Source organism: Mandrillus leucophaeus, unplaced genomic scaffold, assembly GCF_000951045.1.
Source record: "Mandrillus leucophaeus isolate KB7577 unplaced genomic scaffold, Mleu.le_1.0 Scaffold455, whole genome shotgun sequence".
NCBI classification, from domain to species: Eukaryota; Metazoa; Chordata; class Mammalia; order Primates; family Cercopithecidae; genus Mandrillus; species Mandrillus leucophaeus.
In genome coordinates, this window is record NW_012104865.1 from 1,508,501 (window position 1) to 1,529,115 (window position 20,615).

Genomic DNA, 20,615 nt, shown 5'->3' on the forward strand with positions numbered 1-20,615 from the left:
CCCAACTCCGTTCCCTGCTTCTCTGTTAGAAAGAGGAAAAACAGTAGAGAATGACAGTTTCACCATTTCCTTACATTTCTCTTTTTTCCAAGATCATAACCTCTCAAGTCCTGTCTCTCTTAATTGGTTTCTACTATTTTCAAATAGCTCCTTATTACCATTAATTTATTTATCTAGCCTTTCTATTTCTTCTTGGCGGAAGATTGGTCTGACTTAATGTACTCCAATCTATCAGAAGTAGAAGTTCTTCAAATTAGTTGGTGTCCTTTCTGTCTGTGCCAATCCACAGTGCTATCTGTATATGAATCTGGAAGTTGTACATATGTCTGTCTCACATCTCTCTACTTAACTCCATTTGTGGATTGAATGATCTCATTTCAAAAGAAATGTCCTAGATCTTTCTTCGGACTTAGGTAAGAAGGAACATGAGAGGAATGCCCATGTCCCACAGTCTTATTACTATTAACTGCTGCATCCAAAGCAGAATGAATTTCTGCAAGAAGTAGGACATTTATTGTACCCGCTCAGAGTTTTGCCTCTTTCTTCCCCGCTGGTCTTCAGCAAAGCAAAGGATTTCCTTAATATTCTTTATTATATAAAGAAATTTTATATTATATGTGTTAATTGTCTCTCCGAGTCAGTTCTAAAGTGTAGCTTTTCCTCTGAGTTTTCCTTAGCCTATTCCATTGGGGTTTTTGGACCTCAGAAAATGGGATGTGAGTTGGTTAGCATCACATTTTGGCTGTATAATCAGCTGCTGTTGATAGTTACTGATTCATTCTAACAACTGGTTACCCTACACTTGAACCCCAAAAGCTAGGCAAGTACTTGTGGGTGGCAGCAACAGTTCTCCATTTAATTTTACTAAAGACACCATTTTTAAAAAATGAACGTGACAATGCTCTCAATAATTAAAACAAAATCCAGTTTTCTTTGCACTAGATGGATTTGTAAATAGGGAATGTTTGGTTTTTTCTAGAGTTAGGTTTATATTTTGATAGTCTAAGACATATTATATGGTCATGATATTTCTGCAAATAGGTGCCCATCAAAAATTCCATCGTCACACCTGTAGTTAAGAGTGATCAAATATTTAACATGATCTGTTTATGAGGTAAAGGCAAATAAAGCATGAATTCAAACTTTTCCTCGTCAGAACAAAATACTTCTTTCTGTTTCATTTTTAAAGTTAGATCCCTTTCCATAAATCTGTTTCCAAGTAATGTATGAATTGACTTTAAAACTGTGTAGAAATCTTCTTGACCTAAACAATAAATGGCTAGAGATCAGTGTTGACTGATTCTTAGCAAAAAATAAAATGTTACTAGGTTCTTGATATTCACATGGTCTTTTCACTTTAGAAAACTATTCATTAAGGTCAAGGTTAAATAACACTTCCGATAATAAGAGACCCCTAGTCACAGTTGAGAATTATTCCTGTAAATGTCACCAGATCATCATAGGAAACAAGCTATTTATGGTCTCATTCACAGCTACTTATCAGATAGAGTTGTGTGTGATCATAGTGAATCATGGCAGGTTTTTTTTTTTTTTTTTTCCTCAGAGCTACACTCTCATCAGCAATTGCCAAATACTAATATAACATTTGGTATAGGGCCAACTGGGTAATTCCTCTCCTTTAGATCTATCTATATGTGAAACATTTCATGTGGTGAGCTGAGGCATAATAAAATGCAATTGGATAAAAATACTTCAGAAAGGAAACTACAAAGTGGTATCCCATGGGTAAAATCTATCTGTGTGCTAAGACATTCATTGTGTGGTCAAATGCAAACTTCCTTCTGGGGGTCTATCTTTGGTCCATTAATTCCCAAATTTCAATTCAACTGAACAGCAATGCACTGAAAACAACCTGCAATTTCCTGGGGCCCCAAAATAAAGTGAAATCAAACAACTCGATTTTGATAATGGAAAAACACTTTCTTGCTTCGAAGTAATGCATCAAATGAAGTGTTACAAGAAATCCATTGTGGGTCTGTCTACTCTCTGATGAGCCATACATGGAAAATTATTTTTAACCAATCACTTTCACACGCATTCAAGCCCATTCCATTAGAACTAATGTACTTTCCAAGACCTGCCAAAGATAAAAGTAATTTCTGACATTGTTTGTCAAAAATGTAAATTATAGAAACCTAAAAAAAATCTTAAATAAAGAATAAAACAGCACTAAACGTTAATATTGGAGAATATAATACATACTATTTTATTATTTAAATTAAGCCTTAAAAGTGAAGATTAAAAGAGACCCATGCCTACCTTTGAACAATTAATGTAATGTAGAAACACCCACTAAATTTGATATAATGCTTGCACATATCAACTCTTGGATAATAGGAAATGGAAATATAACTAATAAGTATTTTAATATCCAAAATTTTCCTTAAAAATGTTGGTTGTATTTTCCTTAATATTTTTCTTCTTTAAACAACAAAAATGGATTGATTAGTTTTAGCAGAAAATGCCCTCACATTATCTTAAGTGAAACAATTCAGAAACAGAAAGTCAAATACCTCATGCTCTCACTTACAAGTGAGCACCAAATAATGTGTCCAAGTGAACATAGAGTATGTAGTGATAGTCACTGGATTCTCAGAAGGGTGGGAGTTTGGGAGGGTGGCCAAAGATGAGAAATTACTTAATGAGTACAATGTACGTCATTCAGGGGATGGACACACTAAAACCCAGACTTCACTACCACAAATATATCCATGTAAGAAAATTGCACTTGAACCCTTTAAATTTATACCAAAAAATACCTTTACATATATCTTATATCCAATCATGTATTTTTTTCTTCAACAACAATAATAAAAATAGAATGGTCTCTAAGAATATAATCTAACATATTCCTCTTTTGAAATTATTCTTTCTCGGGTATATTAAGGTACTTCTCAACATTTAGATGATTAGTTTTTAAATACAGTATTTTTTCTAACAAAGTTGCAATATGGAGTGTCTTTTCTTGTTATTCAAATAAAACATTTTTGTGCACATAGCAGTTGCAGCAATTTACAATGTTCCTGATAATATTACCAGCTAAAATTATTAATGAACTAGTTTGGTTTATAGGGGAAAATCCTTATATCATTTCTGCATAAAGTCACTATATAATTTCTTTAACTATACAGTGTTACAAAAATAAAATTGCTGGGCACTGAAATAAAAGTAAAATGATATAAACCAAAGATGAACTGCCATAAAAATGATATACCATGTTTCTCTGAATCATACTGAGAATGTTCCATTAAAAGTTTGACAAAAATATCTGCATGGTGACATCTTTAGTACAAGCAGAATGTATAATTAATAGGTTCACATAAATAAATCTCCGTTCAAAAACTCAAGATTATTTCCCAAATGGGATATTTACCCTATAACTTGGTGATATCGTTTCTGTATTTTAATTAGAAAAGAATGGGAAAAAAAAAAAAAAAACAGTAACACTTCCAGACAAATGCTTATGCTACTTACTGACCATTGTAACACATATAACATTTTAGGTTAATACAAGTGAAAGTTAAAACCCCAGAATAAAGGCATTTCGTATGAAAGAAAGACACATTACCTTTTATTTCGTGTTGGCTTGCTTCCCGTCTTCTTTCTAGTTCTTTTCTGTCATAATTCAACCTCTTTAAGCACATAATTCCATACTGTAAACTTGTTCTTTTTTTAATAAAAAAAATTAAAACAAACAAACAAAAAAACAGTGAGTTTACCTCAGCAGGTGGAGAAAGTTTTCTGATTAGCCATAGTCAACACTATGCACTGCTTCTTAGGGCAACAAGTTAATAAATTACATTTGCAATCAAATCCTTCAGCATTGGAGGGAAATATATTTATAATTATTCTAAGCACAAAGTGTTTCTAAGGAATAGAAAAAAAAATGGTTTCAAAATAAGAAAAACCATAGTTTTAAAATCATCATGGATTATATTGTTCATCTATGTGTCTTTGTCTTTCATCCAGCTATTCCTACATTAGGTGCAGGCAAATTAATATTTTATTCATTTGAAAAGAATTTAAAGTCCCCATTATGGAGACAGTAAGGAATTAATAAGAAATGGATACTCTCTTCTTAAGCTGATGAGAAAAATAACACAAAACATGAGTAAGTTAGGTAATAGGATAGAGGACCAAATACTAAAATGAATAGCTCATAACTCTAAGTGATACAGAAGCATGTAAGAAGAACAGGTCAGCAGATATTGAAACTGAATGAAAAGGAAACGTGGAAGGAGCAGAAAATTGATTGATCCTTAAAGGATCAAGTAGCAGAGACAGTTTGACTCAGGAAAATGGAGCATCATGAACAAAAGATTGCAGATGAAAATGTAAAGGTGTGGTTAGCGAGATCACACATTCCAGAGCTGAAAACCCATGCTAGGAAGTAAGGAGGAATACAATCACACATGGAAAATAGGGCATTGGAAGGAAAGCCTTGAATTGTTTTTAAGTATGAAATACATATAATTGATACAGAATTATTGGACAATTTTCAGAGAAGGAAGAGGTGACAGTAAAAGTTTTCTGTTTGGCCAGGCGCGGTGGCTCACGGCTGTAATCCTAGCACTTTGGGAGGCTGAGGCGGACGGATCACGAAGTCAGGAGTCTGAGACCAACCTGGCCTATATGGTGAAACCCCGACTCTACCAAAAACACAAAAATTAGCCAGGTGTGGTGGCTCACGCCTGTAGTCCCAGCTACTCGGGAGGCTGAGGCAGAAGAATCGCTGGAACCCAGGAGGCAGAGGTTGAAGCGGGCTGAGATCGTGCCACTTCACTCCACTCTGGGCAACACAGTGAGACTCCATCCAATAAATAAATAAATAAACAAACAATAAATAAATAAATAAAATAAGTTTTCTGTTTAAGGAAAAATAATCTCATAGCAAAATAGGAGATGGGAAAATAAGTAATCAGAGGAGACAGAAAAATCAATTCAGGGTTCAGTTCTGCTAAAATAAGGACAACAGTCATAAACTTGAAAGGAAAATCGATAAACCAGAGATGTTATGAGAGAGAAAATGAGAAGGCTCAGTGACATTAGATATAAAGATGCAGAAGATGTGAAAGGAAAAAATAATCTGTAGACTTCAAGAGTAAAGATCATTGATTATCAGTGATACTTTACATGTTTAGGAATATAAGCAAATTTAGACATACACATTGGTCAGGCTACACTTACTTGTTAGATGCATTTCTAAGCCCTGCATTTTAATAAAAACAATATTGAGTCAAATATTTCAGAATCAAAGAAAAATGGAAAGAAAATTTCATTAGGCAAGTGTTGTCGGTTGAATTGTGTTCCCCTAAAATTTACATGTGGAAGCTCGAATTCTCAGTAATTCAGAATGTGATTACATTTGGATACAGTGTCCTTAAAGAGGTAATTGAGTTAAATGAGACCATTAGGGTGGGCCTTAATCCAAACTGACTGCTGACCTTATTAAAAAAACATTTGGACACTTGGGGACAACAGGAATATAAATTCACAGAGAAAGGCTTATGTGAGGACACCAAGAGAAGGTGACCATCAGCAAGCCCAGGAGAGAGGCCTCAGAAGAAACCAGACCTGCTGATTCCTTGATCTTGAACTTCTAGCCTCCAAAACTGTGAAAAAATGAATTTCTGTTGTTTATGCCACCCGTTGTGGTCTTTTGTTGTGGCATCCCTAGCAAACTAATTCAGTGGTATACTAGATAATACTGACATAATCACTATCACAGATATTGGGTAGCTTGAGATTAAACCAATGCATCTTCGTCAGTTTCTGCCAAGTTTTGATATGGAATAACAAAATTATACTATACAGAGGATATATAATATTATGAAAATGTCTGTCAGATGGAAAACTGGGCCCAAAAGACCATGGGATGAAATATACAGTCAGGTACTACTTGCTTTAAGTCAGAGATTAGCATAACTTAAAAATGAAGCTTGGGTATTTCCCAGAACAGACAAAAAGCAAGTCATCTGAGTATTTTTTTTTTTTTAATTTGATCATTATAGAAAACATTTTACTGAAGTAATAAAACAGCATTAAAAGTCAATCTAGTGAAGAATGGAAAAACTGGACCCCCAAAATCTAATGCAACCATATGAAATATGAAGCCCTAAACTGCCCATGACAGGGAGCTCACTCACTACCTCACAATGTATACACTACAAGGCAGCTGAGAGTGGTACAAAGTTGTTTCTTCTAGTAAGTAGAAGTCACTCACCCTAGTATCTACACCTGTGTTAACTAAAAATCACACGCTCAACAGAGAAAATATAATTCTTCTATCACATAATAATGATCTTAAAACATAAGAAAACTTATTTAAAATCTTCCTTCATCCTATTTAAATGTATTTAACTACTTCAACTTTATCATCGGACTTCTACCACCTTACAACAATTTGATGCCCATAAATAAATGCAATTTATTTTTGTTATGTCACCGTATGGTAGCACTTTTGTGGTCCCTGCCAATAAACACAGTCTAAACATGCCTTGTCAAGCCATTAACCAAAATGGAGAGTTTCGTGCTAATGATACATTCCTTATCTTTTTCACACAAGTTTCTGTTAAATTATGGATTCTCCATCCAGCACTTTAATAGGTTTTTTTTAAAAACACTGTTATATTTATCTTCACCACATTTAATTCAACAGTGTCAACAACTGCATTAAAATTCAAAATATCTCCATAAGTTGGAATCAAAAGCCCCAATTATCCTCTATTTATCCTAATTTTATGTCATCAACATATCTAATTTTTATACCATCTTCAGTCACTGATTAAATGTTGGGCAGGAGAGAAGCAAATACAGTCTCCCAAGCCAAAATCATCTATGGTTATATTTATTAACTTATCGCCACAATCAACTATATGTGAAAAAAAAAAACAACCAAAATCCAGCTGACATTGTTTCACCTAACATAAACACAGCATTTATGATACAGTACAGCAACAAATCCCTTTTTATCTGCTGGATGGTAAACAACTTGGAAAAAGACATTGCCTGTTGTTCATCTGCATCCTCACAGTTATCTAACACAGTATTGCTTTTTTCTGAAATTAATATACAAATAGGCAAACTCACCAAAAGACATAGAAAAATAAAAAGCACAAATATGTCTTAGATGAAGAATTTCTTCTCAAAGTTTTTCCTAGAATGTTACTAAATTATAAAATTTATAACCCCATATTTTTGTAGAGTTGAAACGATGAATATCTGTTTATTCTTTCTAAATAATTTTCTAATAGAAACACATACAACTATAAAATTACAAACATGGGATTTTCAAAGAATCCCACAAAAAATAGACTTATGCTCTATGGGAAGAATTCTGTACACATATATTTCCATGAAGTTCGGGCACATAATATGCACATAGCTCTAAATTAGAAAGTCCCTGAAATTTGCTGGATGAAGATATTTTTCCAAGTAGATGTAAACAAACGATGTTTCAAATGACATATATTTTCTATCTTCTAGATATCCATTTTTGTTTTACTAAAGTATAGTTAATATATTGTTTCATTTTAATTCTTCTTTGGCAAAAAAAACAAAAAACAAAAAACAAAAACCTACCGATGGAAACTATCCACCATTTTTAAATGGACACGGAGATCTTTTTTTGTTAGGTGATCTAACATTCTTGCATCTACCAAGCATTCCATAAAGTAACTTCTGTACTGAGGTAACCCCAAGCTGGGAAGCCATTCATTTCCAATCCACTCATGGTTCATATCTCCATAAGCCAGGGTCTGTAGAAAAACCGGACACTAGAATTGTTTTATAGCAGTCAAGTTTCTTAACCAATCAGATGAGATGGTAATTGGAGAATATTACCTATTATTATAACTGATATTTAATTACTACAATATGTGGAAACAAAGCAAAAATAATATTCAGATAGTATTTGATTTGATTTGGTATAAAATGGAACTCTGCATTCATTTATTAAAGTATTTGCCTATTGAAAATGATTGGCTATTTACTTTGTATTCTCAAAACGAATTACATTTTGCCCAAGTATGTATTTTATTAATAAAGAAAGTATTATACAAACTCTGAGTTTTAAGATTTTGTCTTTATATTGATAGGTTTGTTTTATTTGTATCTGTCATTACCCTCTTGTCAATGTCATTATTGCCATTTCCCTCTTATCAATGCCACTACTGCCATTGCTACATACAGTGTAATGGCAAATGTTGATGTGAAATGGAAACCTCAGTAAACAGAGAAAGGAATAAATGGTTTGGAGAGACAGAATTTTGAAGCTTTGTATGGACATTGTTTAGCAAAGCAGATCATCAGCTTTCCAAAAAATCACTGGAAATAATCAGCCTTTTCTAGAAATCAATCAAGATACACTCTAAAAGAAGCAGGGTAGGATCAAAAACTAAGATAGATAACCTAATTCTTTAATATAACAAGTAAACTATTCTTACCAATATTGTTCAAAACAGCTAAAATGAAAACCAAAATCAATCATTATCACTAAACCAATATTTTAAAAGAAATATTATTCTCTATTATTTTTACAGAATTCCCATTTAGTTCCTTATCATGCTCTAATTTCTCAATTCTAATATGCATTTCTAGGGAAAATATAACTGCTCCTCTTCTTTTGTGTGTTCTGAACAATGATGAAATTTTTATCAAAATCAAAATCAAATACAATCCTATTGTGTGTTTATATACAGGTCCTAATATAACTACCAAAATTTTTCTTATATTGAAAGGTTTCAATCAGATTGAATATAACATAAATTTTCTCTTTTGGTCATCCAAAATGTGGAAATGTAGAAAAAATGCACAGCTTCCTTGCAAAAGCACAGGTCTGTTCCAAGTATAGACACCTATCTCATACGAACATTTCAATAAATGTTAATGACTCTGTGGTCTGCAACGCCAACACTTGCACCTCCAACCCCTCTTCATACACTTTCCGTTATATCTGAAGGCATGGGCAACTCCAAATAAGTCTTTTCTTTCTTTTTGTTCCCCCTTTAGATCCAACTTGAATGCTTCCTGATTAAATATATTCAGGAGTGATTTCAGAGGAATGTAAGTTTTGGATCATTCTTTTGAGAAAGAAAGAAAAGCACCCTTTTAAAAGAGGCAAGGTATGAAACGGCAATCATCTTATTTTAAAAATATGGTAATTAAAAAAGACATATAAAGTATTAACATAATCTAGATTTACCTATACAGATCAGTATAATATTGAGCTAAGTGAAGGTTTACAATATTACGACTTATGACAGTTTCTTAATTTATATTCTCATCGCCTACTAAATGATATTAAGGATCTTAAAGCATATGAATCTCCTACCTGGGCCCAGCTTCCTTCCTCAGATTCTTTCTGTGTTAGCAGCAGGAAATGATTAATAAAGCAGGTAAATATAAATTAATTTCAAATCAATACAGTAAAATTTTTCTAGCAAAAACAAAATTGTTATACAAAATGCTTTGTATAACAGGCAGATAAATACACAGATTCTGACTCAGACCCACAGAGATCAGTTTTGCAGTTCAAAGGCAATTAGGCAGCAACGACATAGTTTTCAATTAATTCTAATTTAAATGCTAAATTCATAATTTTGTGAATATTTGATTTGGTCATTAGAAACCTTTTTTTAAATTCTTAAATGAGTGTAATTTTCAAAATGTAGTGTGCTATAATAAAAATTTCTGATGACAAATATACATATGTATATATGATAGAGAAATCTTATACAAAGTAAATTAGTGAAGTGAAAAAACTGACTGTATCCCTTCAACAAAGCTTGGAGATAATCAAATAGATTTCAACAACGACCAACAAAACAAAACAAGACAAAAACCAAGTACAACAAAACTAAACTAAAAATGAAATTAATACATGACATTGGTGTTTTTATCCATAACAAACTTGAAGATAATCAATTTTTCAAAGGATAACACTGAAAAGACATCAAATTAAAAAGCAGCTGATAAAGATAAAATATATGATATGCCCAACTTTGTTACTTTACGTGAAAAAAATGACTTTTATAACATCTTATTTTTAAAAGTGACAATTACAAAGTCCCCAAGACATTCTTTAAAATTTTGCTTTTCAGTACCAAATTAACATAACACTTTTTTGGTTTTTGGGGGGTTTTGTTTGATCAAGCTTGTATCTAAGATGGTAAAGCACAAGAAACCACATAATCATATTAAAAATGAATATTCAATCTAATCTTTTCTATTACCAATTTAATTCGGTTTAGAAACCTGTTACCTGTGAATATGTCCGATACTAAATGATATTTGTTACAAAAACTTCCAATGTTGCAACATGAATACTATTTATTATATTCTTGCTTATTGTTTGTGTACTATAAGCTCTTATGATATTAGCCATAATCTAACACTATTTCATTTAAAAAGTTCAAAAGAGTACAGTAAAAGAAAACTGTAAAAAATGTTAGTTATCATTGCATATGACTATAAAAACACACCCTATTACTCTGGTCTATAGTAAACAAATTAGTTTCCTCATCCAAAGAGCAGCAAAGTCACTTTCCTTCAGGTTCAACAAAGCCATTAAGACTAACCGTTTTTGCTGGAGCTGCAAGATTTTCCATTTCTTCATGAGTCACCCAAACGTTGCCTGAAGGCTAGTGAGGAGGCCCAGAGGGAAGCAGAGGAATCCATGGGAGGCAAGCAGTGGTAAAGAAGAAAGGCAGCACCTCTGTGAGTTAACAGCAACACAGCAATACCACAGTGCCCTTGCCCCTACCGTGTGCACAAAAGAGATAGCGTGGCTGGTTTGCTCAGAGCTTCCTGTTTCTTCTACTCAAAAAGACTAACTAGAAAGAGGCATGCTGTGAAGCTCTTGGGGGGGTGTAGATTTAAAATGACATTTCTGCAATTATTAGAAAAAGAGCATCATCAGAATTTGCATTCCAATTGTATGTGGCTATCAGATCAATTTTTGTAATAATGGTGAACTGATTAAATTTGAACTGTAGAATAAAGTAATTTTAATTGTTTACTCAGAAAACAATGGTACATACACTTTGTTGTGTTATCAAAATTTCCTTCACATAATTTTGATTCTCAATATCCTTCGAAGGAAAAAAAAAAAGGTTGTCAATATAAAGCTGGAAACATTATCATAACTTATCTGGAAAGCAGCATCAGCTTTTCCCGAAAGATTCCCTTTAGTGTGTGTGATTGAGTAAATAGCAAGTGTCCCTGCATTCTTGCGGATGAGAAAGAAGTGAAATGCTATTTTTTATTCAATAAAAGGTATTTTTCAGCCACACTAATAAACCCATGTACTTCCTAATTCTTCACCAGTGTCCAATACCATTGTAGAGAAGAACATAGTATAAAAGAAATTGTTTTCTCTAGCAGGCAATATTCTATGATAAAGTCCCATTTGCTTTCTAAATAAAACACCCCTTGGCATTAGTTCTATACACTTAATAATGCACAGTTTCGAAACCAAAGTCCACTTAGTAACATACAGATCAGGCATATCATTGAAGGTATTGGCCCCTCGAAACCACTTGCCATCAAATTCCATCATTTCTTTATGAACATTGCAAGGTTTTCCAAATACATCAATGAAATTTACATCCTATGTATTATCTGCTACTTGTTTCGGGGAAGGTCCAATTTTTAAAGAATTGGTGTAGTAAAGTTGTTACCCAAACATTACAAGTCATCACCATAATTCACTTTGGGTTTTTCTGTCGTTCACCTAGTACCACGACTTTTCCTGTATTAAAAATAATATAATTTAAAATGTAACTACGTATAAATTGATGAGTATAATTTGATGTAAGTGAAATCTTATATATGTATATGCATACATATATACAGTCATGTACTACATACTAACATTGTAGTCAAGAATGGGGTGCATGCACAACAAATGGTCTCATATGATTATAATGGAGCTGAAAAGTTCCTGTCACCTAGTGATATCAGAGCCATTATACTATTGTAGTGCAATGCATCACTCACATGTTTGTGGCAATGCTAGTGTAAACAAATCTATTGCACGGCCAGTCGTCTAAAAGCATAGCACGTGCAATTATGTGCAGCTCATAACCCTTGATAATGATCATTAATGACTGGGTTACTGGTTTATGTATTTACCACACCATACATTTTTAATCATTATTTTACAGTATACTCCCTCTACTTTTGTTTTTTAAAGAGTTAACTGTAAAACAGCCCCAAGTAGGCTCCTCAGGAGGTATCTCAAAAGAAGGCATTGATATCCTAGGAGATGACAGCTCCATGTGTGTTACTGCCCCAATGACTTTTTAGTGGAACAGAATATGGAGATGAAAGACAGTGATACTGATGGTCCCGACCCTGTGTAGGCCTACAGCAATTTGTGTGTGTGTGTGTGTGTGTGTGTGTGTGTGTTTGTCTTGGTAATGAAAAAGTTTAAAGAGGGGGAAAAATAATGAAATAGCAGAAAGCTTATAGGACAAGGATATAAAGAAAGAAATTAATTTTGTTCAGCTGTACAATGTGTTTGTGTTTTAAGCTAAGTATTATTTAAAAAGAGTCAAGAGTTAACAAAAAAAGATTTATAAATTACAAACATCACCGTAAATTAAGGCTAATTTATTACCAAATAAATAAAAACTTTTTTTATGAATTGTGTGTAGTATAAAGTATAGTGCTTATAAAGTCTACAGTAGTATATAGTAAATGTCCTAGGCCTTCATATTCACTAAGTGTCCTATTCACATGTACCATTTTTTATCTTTTATACTATATTTTTGCTGTACCTTTTCTATGTTTAGACTATTTGGATACACAAATTCTTACCACTGTGTTACAATTGCCTACAGTATTCAGCTTAGTGTCATGCTGTACAAGTTTGTATCCTGAAACAGTAAGTTATACCACATAGCCTAGGTGTACAGTAGTCTATACCATTTAAGTTTATGTAAGTATGCTCTGTGGTATTCTCAAAATGAAGAAATTGTCTCATGACTCATTTTTCAGAACATATACCTGGCATTAAGTGACATTTGATTGTATATATACTTAAGTAACAAACGGAATTGAGTGGTAAAGGTTTATAATTATAAGAAAATTCTATGCACATAAAAATTCCACAGGCTAGGCATCAAATTTATGTGTAGAATTTGTTTTCTTCTACTGTTTTGGAATTTAGAGTACAGCTGATGTTTTTTCTATAAGATAAATCTGTGTACACCTATAAATTAAATTTAGAATATAAAAGTCATTTATGTCCTTAAAAGTCCCTTCCTTGTATCCCCTGCTTCTAACAATGATGCTCATTATAAAAGGAAAGTTGCACATGAATATATAACATTACATTACTAGGAATAAATTGTTTTTATTGACTTTATGAGGAGTGTGCTATGCTGAAAAGCACTTTTCTGCACGCATCTGTTACATTCCCTTTACACCCAGTTATCATGGCGCTTCACTTGAGTGTGTGTACAGTTGGTTCAAAGTGAGTTTCAGTGATGATTACCTGAGAAGAAATTCATTTAAGCCAATCTTAAATGGCTTAAGCTTGCAGAACAGTGTAAAATCAATTTTACACTGATTTGTGTAGCTTCTGCTTTGAATCGTAATCTAAATAATGAAGATCTCACTCCTTCTTTAAGAAACTACCTGTATTAATTACCTCATACTAGAATAGATACATGCATAGTACCTTTCACAGGTTATCTTTAAGTCTGTGTCTGCCAGTCTGTCACCATTTCTGGGATGGGGAATATGCTGGAAGCTATGGTTTTGTCTGTTTATTTCCTCACAAAATAAGTATATACCCAGGGCAATTTTCTAAAGTATGGTTGGAAAACTTTCAGAAGCTGTATGTTAGTTCTTTCTGTTTGACATGCAGTTTTACTTGTGAAGAGCACTGCCTGCCCTATGTAGTCTTGTAAAATAGCCGACAGAAATAGTTTCTACACAACCTAATCAAGTAGACATTAACTGAAGTTTTAACAAGTTTATTTTATAGGGAAGTGCATATGTAGTAAGTCAACTATTCAATCAGATTGCTCTCTCTCCACCACCACTTTAGGGGATGGAACTTGCATCTAAGTACATTGTGAGGGAGTAATTTAGAGCATGAGAGTTTCAGAGAAAAGCATCCCTATAAGATAGCTAGACTGGGAAACTTTGAACAACCAAAGGGCATAAAGATATGAGTGCCTTGGGATTCAGGATAAAGAGAGTATAAAAAGTAGGTTGGAAAAGCATAAAAAACAAATATTGTATAACTTGGTTGTGGTTCTCTGAGATACCCGTAAAATTATCTACTCACTGCCCTGGGTAGCCTGTGCTGCAACCTCCCCCAAAAATGTGTGAGCTAGAAAACGCAAACCAATAGTCATTTTCTGTGGCTAATATCATCTGAGTCCAACATGAAATTTATAAAATCTCAATTATATTATCAAATTAGAATCAAGGAGCTTGAGTTATACAGTAGCATTTACCAATGACTCCCCTAGGACATTTCCTAAACCTGTCCTCATTTCAGGTTCTGCACCTCTTTAGTGGGACTAAAAGTGCATGCTCCAGATTAGAAAGAAACACTAAAAAGTTTACATTACGATACAATATGTTTTTATACAGGGCTGGGACTAGGATGAGGCACATGAGGTCCTGGGAGGCTATAATTTAAGGAAACACTCACTTTGAGGGTTGATGTCTGACAATGAGAGCCTCTTTAAATTTTATGCTTGAGATTATTTTGCTTGTCCTTGGTACCCATGGAATAGAACTTTGAGAAAATATCAAGTGAGAAGGAGAAGGAAATTTCTAAAAAATGGTAAGAATTAAAGCACTTACCTAATTAAATCATTCTGGAAAGAGTTATGACAGAAAAATAAATAATACAATGAATTTAAGAAATACCTCCTGAAAATTAATCAGGTGAAAATAATGAGTAGTCTTGCTGTCAGAGATACAGCATACGTAAAGCAGCTAGACCTCAGAATAATCTTAAATCTTAACTAGTTAAAGTAACTTTTGTTACTACCTAGGTCATTTAAAGTGTTTTTTACTTTGTAATGGAATTACAAAGTAGTAACTTGAAATTACTTTTCACATTCAAATGGCCTGGATTCACATTTCTCCCCTATATTCTCATTATAAGATAAATCCTTCTCATTATAATAAGAATGGTATTTACACCTCACCCTGTTTTCAATAAAGGTTGAGGTTTATAGACAATTATACCTCATCCTCTTTTCAATAAAGGTTGAGGCTTATGAGGTAAGTAATAATGAAAAGAGGAACCACACAGACTAAAAGAATGCTATAAAAAGAAGGAAAACTGATAGAGTGCAGGAAGCAGAAGCAGGAAAATGTGCTTGTTAGGAGCAAACCCACAGAGGAGTATGACCTTAGTTGAGTCAGTTTACTTCTTTACATTGGTTTTGCCCATTTGTGAAACAGCTATAATAAAAGTACCTTTCTCATAGTGTGGTTGTGAGATTTAAATGGGCTATTACATGTAAAGCACTTAGAACAGTGCCTGACAGTGAGCATTTTGCTGATGTTGGCTACTACTGTAATTATATTAGAAATTCTGTCAGGTAATCTCCATTCAAGCAAGTTTTTAATTCAAGAAATACTCTGTAGGTCTCTGTATTACACTGACCTGACTAATGCCTATCTTACACCTTACATTTATGCTCAATCTTATTGAATTATATGGTTATCAAAAATCACTTTATTAGTTTCAAACTTATTTATTTCCACTGCACTTGCTTTTAAAATGCTTGATTTATCAATTTAAATAAATGTTACATAAAGCAAAATATAAAACAAAATTTGGCTCATATGTAAACACTAAGTTGAATTAGTTGGAAAAACCAGAGATAGGCAAATCTTGAAACACACTGTCAATAAAACACAATTTTGTCAAAGTCTGGGGAAGACATTGTAAATTTCCAGAAGAATTCCTCATTCAAACGGCTTTTTGAGTTATCACTTTAAAAAGAAACACCAACTAGAGAAATTAAATATGTTTCCAGATAACATTATCTAAAAGAATAATGTGGAACTACAGACACTGGAAACATGCAAACAAAGTTTTAGGTGCTCCATTTAAATTTGCAATGCTTGAGCATTTTCATATTTTTTACCTCAGATAAAGTATTCAAAGAATACATTTACTTTTATGACATCCTTCTTCAACCAAATTTCAATTGACTGATATCTCCATCTCTGTCCTACTAGGTAAGAGACTTTCTATAGTAATAGTAGCTTGGGGAAAAGAAACAGAAAACTGGAAATTTAGGGCTGGCCCAAGGTAATCATACATGTGACATTTAAACTTTCCTTTCTGATGGTCCAGTCCATTAAATCTAGGCAGAAAAGGAGGCAGAATCAAACAGAAGTAGTAGGGGGGAAAAAAAAAAAAAGCCCAAGTACCGTGTCTTTTTCTCCTCAGAACTTCAGTTAATAAACACGAAATATCTGGCTGAGGAACCCAAGCCCAAACCTCAGTGTGCAAAATAACTTGTATGATTTGAACAAACTGTAGTGTTCTAGAAGACATGATAAAATAACTTTGTAAAACAGAAAAAAAATCAAAAAATCTGCCTTTGTGTTTTGTAAGTATGAATTCTAACACATAATGTTAGGTTATGACTTTATGTAGTGGATTCATTAATAGCGATTTATGTGGAATTTTCATTTTGCAAAGCAAATTGTATCGGAAATGTATTAGAAACGAGTAAATGCTTCCATGCAGATGGAGTAGAAGGAAGAGGAAATATTTAGTAGATAATTTTAAAGCCTAGAGACACAACTTAACTTGTCTCATATAATTTGCATCAGTATTTGGCAAGAGGCATATATATTCTGTGAATACAGAGCTATTACACATTAGTAAAAAGATAAATATTCCTATAATAGTATATAGTTGGAAAGGTTATGAATGGAAAATTAATATAAATGCCTGATTAATAAGAATATACAAACTTACACATTTAGTAGTGATTTTTAAAATGTAAATTTAAGCAGGGAGATAACCAATGTTGACAAAGGGAGAAAAGATAGCAACACAACACAATTTGACAATTAAAGTTTGAAAGTATTAAGAATATGCATTCCCTATACAAAAATATAGCAATGGAAATAACCACAGTTTATGCAACATATAATTACAAGCACATATTTTACACACAACAAAATTTGTGTTACACACAACAAAAAAATGTCCACTAGTAGGAATTTGGTTAAATAAATTATCACATTTCTACAAAGGAGATATGCAGCAATTAAAAGTGATGTTGCAATTGCATATTTAATAAAATGAAGAAAATGCTTATGCTACATTACTAAATTTCCAAAAAAGTACAAATTAATATATTATGTGAAATAATCCATTTTTATAAAAAGATAATGAAAAAAGAATGAAAAGATCTTCATCAAATTTTTTCAATAGTGAAAAAATTAACATTGATTATCTCTGGAATCAGTATTTTTTAACGTTTTTAAATTATTTTGTTGCCATCTTTGTATTTTTCAGTATTTTACAAATGTTATACAGGATCATGTATTAATTCAATAAACACATATAAAACTTAAATGCTATAAACAATATATTTTTTTATGCTGCAAATGTTCATTTTTATTTGAAGCCTTATTCAGCTGGTAGTGATTTCTCCTGTCTTGAAGCTCCATCACACTTTGCTTCTATTGTACATTTAGGAGTTAATATATATAATCTTGTACTAAATCTACTGGTCAACATACTTATTTTCCTTGGTAGAGTTTCCCTTTCTGATCTCAAGGACATACACATTTCTTATACTTCAGCAGAGTACATGAAGTATGTGGGTGGAGTGATCTATACAATGATTATTTTAAGGTGAATATTTACACAATATCTAAAATTTGCCAGGCACTATTGTTAAGGCCTGGGGTTGATGGAAACCTGATATTATCATTATTTCATCTCGTGTGAGATAAATCAAGAAAAGAGAGAACTGTGAAATGTTGTTTATAAGTACATGGAGTGGTAACTCAGGAGGGAAACCAAACCCAGACTTTGCAGGCTCAGGAAAAGCTTTTCAGAGGAAATATATAAAGGAATCGATAAATGAATAATGAATTGGGAAAAATACGGTGACCTTGAAGTAGGATTAAAGTTTCCAGCAAAGGGAAGACCAATTACAAAAGCTCACAATTGACCAAGGGGAAAGAAGTTTGAAAAACTGAAAGTAGTTCCTGACCTGGGGAAATAAAGCCTTTGAGGTGAACTGAAGCTAGATCATAAAGACCCTCATAAGCTTTATTTACTTCTTCCCGTTCTTTAAACAACTGAATGTTAATTAATATTGTACAATTTAAATTCTTTCAGTTTGGTTAAGTAGTTTTAGAAAAATAGTTTTTAAATTTCCTATTGTCCATTAAGAAATGAATTACACTGGTAAATAAAAATAATAAAGTGTATCCTATGTTTCATCTGGAAGTTGGGACTTCAAATTTATTTTTGCAAGATTCATAATGTTTAATAATTTTGTTTGCATTTGCTCTTGGGAGGAAAATGTGGATATAAACCATTTATGATGCTTCTCTCTCAGCTGGAAATTACTCAGAAAACTCTTCATCAGACTTAAATTCAATTTACAATAACTATTTTAATGATCTCAGTTTTTTATTTTAAATACACAGGTGACTTTTGAACAACACAGGTTTGAACTGCATCATTTCACTTATACACAGACTTTCTTCGGCCACTGCCACACCTGAGACAACATGACTAATCTTTCCCCTTCCTCCTCCTTGGCATACTTTCAACATAAAGACGATGAGGATAAAGGCATTTATGATGATCTACTTCCACATAATGAATACTAAATATCATTTCTCTTCCCTATGATTTTAATAATATTTTCTTTTCTCTAGCTTACTTTATTGTGCAAATGGAGCATATAATATATATAAAACACACATAATACATGCTTATCAACTATTTATGTTATCAGTAGGGCTTCCACTCAACTGTAGGCTCTTAGTAGTTAAGTCTTGGGAGAGCCAAAAATTATAGCTGAATTTTTGACTAAATTATATTCAGTCAAACTATAAATTATAGCTGAATTTTGTGGGGGGTCAGCACCCTTAACTCCCATCTTGTTCAAGGGGTTACTGTATTCTGAATTGTCTTTTAGCTTGAGTCATAATGCAGGTATGGTGAAAAACATTTGTATCTATTTAAAAATAATACAGGTAAGAGTTTTAAAAATTATATATTTTTCCTACATGTTATTTAGGAAGAACTTAAAATGGAGTTATGTAAGAAATATATAAGCCTTTTAAATTTGACCTTTTATTTCTGGCATTAGAATCTACTATAAGGGGAAGGAAAATGTGTAAATAGAAATGAAGCAAACTATTCAGAACTGTTTAAGATCATGTATAAAAAGTTATACTTAAGTTACTTTTCTGCCTGGAAACTGCAATAAAGCAATATGACTTTTTAATATTTTACCTATTGCTAAAATTTATCTCATTCGCCCGTATTTTATTATGCTGTATAAGATATGAGATGTGGGAAATCTAGTAATTATCAGAAATAATATACTTTGTGAACAAAATATATACTTTAGGAATGGAATAAATAAATAACGAAATACTATTTGTGAGTTTTTTTGTGTTTGAATTTGTCATGATGCATGCCTTTTTTGTCACGTTTTGTTCTTTTCTAGGATTAGGATAGGCAAAAAATTATGAGATGATTAGGAATTTGTAACTGAAAGACAAGCAGACTTTGAAAGAAAAGGATATTCCAGATATTCCATTTGGTACTTGTGAAACATCAAAATCATGTAATTTCATAATTATGGAAACTTCTTAAGAAATAGTGAGTTATAAAAGAAGACATATAAGATTATACAAACGTATAAAAAAGCTCAATATCACTAATCATCAGATAAATGTAATTGAAACCAAGTGAGAGACCATCTCACCTCAGTCAGAATGGCTGAGTAAAAAAAAAAAGTAAACAACAACAACAACAACAGATGTCAGCAAGGGCACAGAGAAAAGGGAACACTTATACACTGTTGGTGGGAATGCAAATCAATACAACCTCTGTGGAAAGCAGTATGGAGATTTCGCAAAGAACTAAAAATAGAACAAGCATTCAACTAAGCAATCTCACTACTCAGTGCCTACCCAAAAGAAAAAAAATTGTTACATCAAAATAAAGCCTGCACTCATGTCTTTATCCCAACAGTGATCATAATAGCAAAGTCACAGAATTAATCTAAGTGTCCATCAGTGGATGACTGGATAAAGAAAATATATATAAACACCATGGAATACTATGCAGTCATAAAAAATAATAAACTAAAGTCTTTTACAGCGACATAAATGGAACTGGAGACCATTATCTCAAGTGAAATAACTTAGAAACAAATATTAAATAAAAAATATTAAAACTAAAAAAAAGTAAAGTAGTCACTTAAGCCTTGCATCTTTAGTAAGCATTAATGCTTATATCTTATCTCCTGAGAAATTACCTGGGGGAAAGAGAAAGGAAGGAAGGAAGGAAGGAAGGAAGGAAGGAAGGAAGGAAGGAAGGAAGGAAGGAAGGAAGG

The 20,615-nt window shown here is 32.6% G+C and overlaps 1 protein-coding gene across 4 annotated transcripts in view; it reads right to left on the bottom strand.

Moving 5' to 3' along the window:
- The window catches only part of PPFIA2 (protein tyrosine phosphatase, receptor type, f polypeptide (PTPRF), interacting protein (liprin), alpha 2), a 542,959-nt gene that overhangs the window by 16,746 nt on the left and 505,598 nt on the right, over positions 1-20,615 (bottom strand). For 2 of the 4 annotated variants that reach the window (XM_011994389.1, XM_011994390.1), the window contains 2 exons: positions 7,603-7,796; positions 3,590-3,687 (listed from right to left, as the gene is read on the bottom strand). In XM_011994389.1, the coding sequence (XP_011849779.1) occupies positions 3,590-3,687; positions 7,603-7,796 (292 nt within the window). Of the gene's footprint in view, positions 1-3,589; positions 3,688-7,602; positions 7,797-9,352; positions 9,383-10,598; positions 10,662-20,615 lie in introns of all 4 variants that reach the window. The other 2 variants (XM_011994387.1, XM_011994388.1) reach the window with 2 other exon arrangements.